Source organism: Carlito syrichta, unplaced genomic scaffold (genome assembly GCF_000164805.1).
Source record: "Carlito syrichta isolate Samal-C Ts95f unplaced genomic scaffold, Tarsius_syrichta-2.0.1 Scaffold316421, whole genome shotgun sequence".
NCBI lineage: Eukaryota > Metazoa > Chordata > Mammalia > Primates > Tarsiidae > Carlito > Carlito syrichta.
The window spans coordinates 434846-442769 of NW_007260517.1; the positions used below are offsets into that span (position 1 = coordinate 434846).

Genomic DNA, 7924 nt, shown 5'->3' on the forward strand with positions numbered 1-7924 from the left:
TTGTAGAGATGAGGTCTTGCCAAGTTGCCCAGGTGGGTCTCGAACCTGTGGGCTCGGGCAATCCACTCACCTCGGCCTCCCAAAGCGTGGGATTATAGGCTGAGCCATTGAGCCCAGTCCCTATTTTTTTTTAAAAAAGAAAACTAATAGAAAATAGTATTTATTTCCTACTAGAAATAAATATTTTATTTCTAATAGGAAATAAAGTGAGCGAAGAAATCTCTCCAACAAGCTTCATTCAAAAATATGAAATTTAGGTCAGGCTCGGTGGCTCAGCCTGTATTCTCAGCACTTTGGGAGGCCAAGGCGAGTGGATTGGCTGAGTCCGTAGGTTCGAGACCAACCTGGGCAACTTGGTGAGGCCTCATCTCTACAATAAATAAAAAATTAGCTGGACATGGTAGCACATGCCTGAGTTCTGACTACTTGGAAGGCTGAGGCAGAAGGATCGTGAGAGTCCAGCGGGTCAATGCTGGGGTGACTGTGAGTATGCCATTGCACTCCAGCCTGTGTGACAGAGTGGGACTCCAACTCAAAAAAGAAAAATAAATAAAAATGTGAAATTTGGTTTGGCATGGTGGCTGTAATCTCAGCACTTTGGTAGGCCAAGGTGGGAAAGTCACTGGAAACCAGGAGTTTGAGAGCAGCCTGAGCTACATAGCAAGACCCCATCTCTATAAAAAATAAAAAAAAAAATAGTCAGACATGGTGGTGTGAACTTGTAGCCCCAGCTGCTCAGGAGGCTAAGGCAGCAGGATTGCTCCAGCTGAAGTGTTCGAGCCTGCAGTGAGCTGTGATTGTGCCAGTTTACTCCAGCCTGGGTGGACAGAGTGAGTCCCTGTCTGCAGAAAGCAAAACAACCCCCAAAACAAAACAACAAAAAAATAAAGATTGATTTAAAATGATGAAACCTTAGACACTGACGTCAGGGCAGTAGTAACACTTGTGTTATGTAGGCTTACTGGGTTACATTATAATCTTCTGTATGATGTTGTCTGGTTGTTTTGGGGGCATAGGGCAGGACTATGTTAATACATGTAATATAATTGTTGAAATCTATTCATTGTGGCTGTTTTGGATTTTTATTTTAATAGGAGAGTTGCTGGAAGCCATCAAACGTGACTTTGGTTCCTTTGAAAAATTTAAGGAGAAGCTGACAGCTATATCTGTTGGCGTCCAAGGCTCAGGCTGGGGTTGGCTTGGTTTCAATAAGGACCAGGGACGCTTACAGATTGTGGCTTGTTCTAATCAGGATCCATTGCAAGGAACAACAGGTTAGATTTTAAAACTGTTATACATTTCATTTGGGAAAGATGGTTTACTATAAAGCATTCAATTACAAATAAGGAAAGCTAGCAGTGTTTACTTATCATGAACATGTAATAATATGAGAAAATCTTAACAGTTAATACCTGGAGTCTCTTTTAAGTAAAAATATTTTATAGGTGGCCATGCATGGTGGCTCATGCCTGTAACACCAGCATTTTGGGAGACCAAAACTGGAGGATTATTTAAGTCCAAGAGTTCAAGCCCAACCAAGGCAACCTAGCCAGACCTTGTGTCTACACAAAAGTAAAAAAAACTAACCAGTTGTGATGATGTGTGTCTATGGTCCCAGGTACTCAGAAGGCTGAGGTGGCAGGGGGAATCTCTTGAGCACAGGAGTTTGAGGCTGCGGTGAGCTGTTATCATGTCACTGTACTTTAGCTTTTGCGAGAGCTGTGATAGTGCCACTCTAACCTGGGCAACAGAGTGAAACCCTGACTCAAAAAAAATTTTTTTTTAAATCCTTGATATTTGCAGAATAAGCACATGTCATTTTATAGAGACATTAACAAAAATTTTTGGTCATACCTTGCTTCATTCTACAGAGAATTAGTATCAGCTTAAACAATGATATGCATTGGAATAAAAAACTAAAATTAGCTAAAGAACAAGAGTGAGGAAAGGAAATAAAAAGCTGAATCTAATTTCAGAACTTGTGCTGTCACCTCCTCTGCTGAGCACTTGCAGTTATACTAGGACTAGAGCTCAGGTCTCTAGACATCTGCCTTTCTTGGGGTCTTTGGTAAAATATGTGAAAAGATCTGACTCAAAAGCTCCAGACTGGGCTCACCAAGTCTTTTTTTTCTGTTGAGCCTAACTGAATTGAAAAAGGCTACTGAAGAGTGTAGGAAATAGTCTTGAGTCATCTGGCAGTTAGCTGGGACTTGGACCTTGAAGTGATACCTTAACATCAATGCCAGTGCTTCCCTGCCCCTTTTCTACCTCTTCCATCAGAATACTCTTGCTTCCATGGGTCACTTCTCCAGACATACTCAGATTTTGCCAGAGTCTAAACAACTCTTGGGGAAAGTGAGATGCTACAAGGATTTGTAAAAACCATAGAAGATGAGTGAGCCCTGAACTGTATGTGGCGTCAGGCATGTCTGTATGGTACCTGACCTGGAGGACTTTTGTTTATGAGTCCTAGCTTTGTTCTTTTCTCTCCTACCTGAAGAAAGCCCATTGGATTAAAAATAAGCAAAAGACATGGGTTTTTATTTATTTATAAAAAATAATGACTGGGTACAGTGACTCAGCCTGTAATCCCAGCACTTTGGGAGACCGAGACGAAAGGATTGCCTGAGCCCAGGGGTTCTGGACCAGCCTGGGCAACTTAACTCTACAATAAATCGAAAAATAAGCTGGGCATGGTAATGTGTGCCTGTAGTTCCAGCTACTTGGAAGGCTGAGGTGGAAGGATCACCTAAGCCTAGCAGGTCGAGGCTACGGTGGCCATTAGTGTGCCACTGCACTCCAGCCTGGGTGACAGAGTGAGACTCTGACTCAAAAAAATTTATTCCTACATTTTGCTGCTTTAATTATTCATAATGAATTATTGGTGGCCTACGTCACAACTGATGACAACTTACTGGTTAAGCATTGTTTTCATAGAGGAGAGCTGTCATTTATTTTGAGAGTTTTATTTAAATTAATGTTTTATAGATAGAACTAAGTACTTCATTTAGCCCACTTAATTTTCTGAAAACACTGTCTTTATCTTTAGCCCTATTCAGTTGTCCTTGTTAACTTATTATTTTTATTAGTGTCTCATAACTGCTACCTATTCCCTAAGACTAAGATTAGCCTCATGGAACAGAGCAGGTTTCTTGTAAACCCCTGAGTACTCAGACCCTTTGAAAGAGATACTTGGAGGTTGTCAACCCACCTCCACAGACATAACACACTCTTACTGCAGCTCCTGAGACCACGTGAGGAAGGCAGGGAATTGGCTCTTGGATGAATCTGTTGGCGTTTTTAAGAACAGCTATTAAAATACTAGTTAATTGATTTTCCTGAGTCTATTTTAATTATTTTTACTATTTGTCACATTTTCTTTAGAAAGAATAAAACTTAACATCTTTTTGTAGGAATATTCATTCTTATGCAGATTTCCTGTGTATATAAGAAACAAGTGAATGAGATTGTCGTACAGGGTAGTTTTTTGTGCATAGAATAGTAAGTTTAAGAAGATGCAATGTTTTAGACTGAAATTTATAGCTTTTTACTTTTTTCCTCCTTCTCTCTGATAGGCCTTATTCCACTCCTGGGAATTGATGTGTGGGAGCATGCTTATTACCTCCAGTATAAAAATGTCAGACTTGATTACCTAAAAGCTATTTGGAATGTGATCAACTGGGAGAATGTAACCGAGAGATACACGGCTTGCAAAAAGTAAAACACAGTCAGTATACTGAATATGCCAAACTCTCTATGACTATTTTTGTAGTAGTTTAGAGTACTGCAGTATACAATAAGCTGCTCTATTGTAGCATTTCTTGATATTGCTTATTCACATGTTTGATAAACAGTTTAATTCTATGAATAATTTGTTATTTAAACATTTCATTATTGGCAAATGATTGAAATAGTAAGTGCTTTGTGTGATTGAAACTTTTGTTTGAATGTTTTCTTCCAAGAGGTTATAATTGTCATCAAGAAACCAGCAAAAATAATCCACCCCTATACTTTTGGGGATTGTAGGGAAGCCTTTCTAATCCTGTTCTATTGCAGTTTTAGAAGACCTAGCCTTTTGCCTCAGTTATTTCACAATAAAATATTAAGTATTTCCCTACAGAAATACTCAGTTTTCCATAGAAAACTGATCTTTTTGTAAGTAATTCTCTGTAGTGGTACTTCTGGCAGATGTCACCCATTGGTCTTTAATTATTCATAGTCAAATATTCATGTATAATTTTTACAAATTGAGCTGTATACAGTTTAACTGTGGCAGGTGTTACCGAACCAAACGGAGATCCACTCTCCCTGTGTAATAAAGCCAAACATCCTCACTGAGGTTTTGTAGTAGGAGAAAGGAGTATGTTTATTTGCAGGGCACCAAAGCAAGGAGAATCAGGCAGTTCATGCTTAAGACCGGATCTCCCTGTTGTCTCACAAGCAAGGGTTTTTAAAGGCCAGTAGATTTCAGGAAAGCAGAAGTTAGGGGCAAAACCACAATCGGTACATGGAGGCTACACATCAGTTTGGCCTAAAAGGTGGGATATCTTGAAGTGGGGTGGGACTTACAGGTTATATAAGTGGATTCAAAGACTCCCTGATTTGTGATTGGTTAAGGAAGCAAAGCTTTGTCTAAAACTTGGGGTCAAGAGAAACAAATGTTAAGGTCTAGCCTGTGGGCGTGACTTTCTCCAGTCCCCTTAGGAAGACAATTTAGAACAAAGGGTGGAGATCAGAGTTGAGTCCTCAGCTCCTGATATCTGATGTCTACAGACCAGTGGATCTAGTTGGTGGGGAAGGGGAGATCTGTGTTTCTAAAAACAACTCAGAGATATACCATTGAGATGTTATCTTTAGTTTGTTAAGGGAACCAAACATCCCCTGACTCTAACTCTTGGTTATTGTTTTAAGCTATTACCTTCTTGCTTTGCTCATTTACTTCTCAGGGCTTGCTAGGTGCCTGGAATTTCCAGTGTGGAGCTCAAGATTTTCCTTTACTTCCATGCTTGTGGGGGTCCTAACAGGCACTTAAGGAGGGTCCATACTCCCTCTCATGGGAATCCTTTTTGTATTTGGCTTAACGTCATAGTGCATTTCCCATGTTGTTTCATCATCTTCCTAATTATCTTTAGCGACTATATAGTACTTGATCAGTTGGACATTTCCTACTTTATTTACCACTGTATTATGGAATGTTGCATTTGTTTCTAATCATTATTTATTACAGATAATGCTATAGTGAGCTCCCTGTACACAAAGATTTTACCTCTTGTTGGAATATTTTCTTTGTCTAGTTTTTTTTCTTAAACCTATTTAGTAATGTTTTCTCAAGTTTATTTTTTATTTTTCCCCCAGCTTTATTTTTCTATTTTTTTCATGGAAAAATGGGGTAACTTAGCAGTTTCAATATTGAAGACTGAAGTTTAAAAAAAGAATTAAATTCAAGACTCTTTTCTCTTAGAATTCAATTAGAGAAGTATTTTGGTTTTCTGAATTATCAACAACAAAACTATTGATAACTGTATGTATGTGTATGTGTGTGTGTGTATGTATAGAAACAACTTTGTAGCCTATGCTCTCCATCCTTTATATATCACAGTAAAATGACTTTTGACCCAGCTCAGTGGCTCAGCCTGTAATCCCAGCACTTTGGGAGACCAAGGCGAGTGGATTGCCTGAACCCACGGATTCGAGACCAGCCTGGGCAACTTGGCGAGACCTCGTCTCTACAATAAATCAAAATAATTAGCCGGGCATGGTAGCATGTGCCTATAGTTCTGGCTACTTGGGAACCTGAGGCAGAGGGATCACCGGAGCCCAGCAGGTTGACGCTGGGGTCACCATGAGTGTGCCACTACACTCCAGCCTGGGTGACGGAGTGAGACTCCAACTAAAAAAAAAAAAAACTTTCAGGGAGCCCAAATGGGAGTTAGGTGATTCGCGCTTGCCTCTATAAGCAAGACAGTGAACTCTGTTTAAACAACCTAGGCAAGTAGAACCTTTTGAAAGATGAGCTTTTGAATACATGTCATCTGCTAGATCATGGTTTGTATTGAACTAACCAAGATTTTCAGGGACTACTGACTTATATAAAGCTTTTTGATGCCTACTAAGCTTTAGGATTAAGAAAATTCAATGTTGAAATTTCTATGGGGCTCTATTTTTGCTTTGACTTTCTTTCTGTTGAGATGAGAAAGCACATTGTCTTTCACTACATTTTTTCTTTCTTTCCCGCTAGATAGGTTTTAAGAGACTTAAGATAATTTACAAACTAAAGATTTTCATCATCTGGCGGAAAATTAGACTTTAAGATTGTTTAGCTCTGTTTACCATAATGGATAAGAAATAGAAAAAGTGAAATTGCCCTTTCTTCTGAAAAGACAGGTATCGTTCGTTTTAGAAGGACTTTTGCGGCTGAATCAGCAGAGCCTGCCTAGTCACAGTTGTGCTTCAAAATACAGAAACTGTCTTGGAAATACTGTCTGTTGCTTGAATTGTTTTGTAATAATTAAACTTTAATGTTGAGAGATTATAGCTGTATCGCACACTTTAAATTCATAGTCTTAAAATGAGATTTGAATTTCTGTTGAGCACTTTAAAAAAAGTGATACCAAAGTCATAAATTAAGATTTATGAGTCATATCTAAAATGAGGTATAAATATAAATCTTCCTTCCTATTTGGATTTCAGGGGAACTGTTGTTTGGAAAAACTGTTAGTAAGTGTTTTATAAATTACTGTTTCTCATTTTCAGTTTTACCCTAATGATCCCAGGAAGCTAATGTCCTGTCTTCTAAGATGTGCATCAGACCTGGTATATACTGAAAATCTTATAAGGCCCTGCATAGTTTTCATGTAATTATTCGCTGAAGAAGCATTTATTCATATTTTCCTATTGTAAGTGTGAAGTTTTTTGACTGTTAATAAAAAGAATCTGTAAACCGTCACAGAGGTCTGCATTATGCATTTGTGTCAAAAACACGAAAAATCCTATAATGCACTATCATTTTAATATTGCTTTTCTGTGGGAATGGAATAACAGATGATAGATAGTTGAATACTACTCCTAAAACCCAGAAGTCACATGAACTAGGTCTCTAATCATATCTGTAGTACCCTCATCTGATGATATCAGAGTGTAGTATTAGGGTTATAGGACAAAAGCAAAGTGTTTTCCTGGTCTCACAAACCATTCAACGTAGTACTCTTGACACTGATTCCCAGTGGATACCAGCTAGGTGTCTTTTAATCAATTCTGACACTGTCTACCTGGGGCTAGTCAGATCCCACAGCTTGAGGGGTCAGTCCCACAAGATTGCCCCTACTTCAGATACCAATTGCAAGTCACAGCCAGTGAGCTGTGCTCACAGACTGGCTACAAATCAGGATTCCCATGACCCCTTTCTTGGGTTTGATTTATTTGCTAGAGCAGCTCACAGAACTCAGGGAAACACTTTATTTATGTTTTTCCATTTATTATAAAGCATATTATTAAGGGTACAGATGAAAAGCTCACAGGGCAGGGCATGTGGGAAGGGATATGGAGCTTCCAAGCCCTCTCCAAGGGATCAGCTACCCAGAAGTCCTTCTGAACCCCATCCTCTTGGGTTTTATGGAGGCTTGATTATATACGTATGATTGATGATGTCATTGGCCATTGATGATCAACTCAACCTTCAGCCCCTCTCCCCTCCCTGGAAGTGGGACCTGAAAGTCCCCACTATGTCTTTCTGGTGAGCAGCTCCCATCTTGAAGCTACCTAGGGGCCCCCAGCCACCAGTCATCTCATTAGCATACAGAAGACACTTATTACTCAAATCTTAAAGGGGTTTAGGAATCAAACCAAGTGAAAGATGAAGGCAAAATACAGCTTATTTATAAATCATGATATCATACATAGTATTTTATATACTTTATAAGAGTTC

General features: G+C 39.1%; 1 protein-coding gene across 3 annotated transcripts in view; it reads left to right on the forward strand.

Annotated features, from left to right (window-relative positions):
- Positions 1–6946, forward strand: part of SOD2 (superoxide dismutase 2) — a 19297-nt gene extending 12351 nt beyond the window's left edge. For 2 of the 3 annotated variants that reach the window (XM_021707181.1, XM_021707180.1), the window contains exons 4-5: positions 1095–1274; positions 3576–3936. In XM_021707181.1, the coding sequence (XP_021562856.1) occupies positions 1095–1274; positions 3576–3721 (326 nt within the window). In that variant the 3' untranslated portion in view covers positions 3722–3936. Of the gene's footprint in view, positions 1–1094; positions 1275–3575; positions 3937–6753 lie in introns of those variants that run through there. The other variant, XM_008074379.1, reaches the window with a different exon arrangement.
- The last annotated feature ends 978 nt before the right edge of the window (positions 6947–7924 follow it).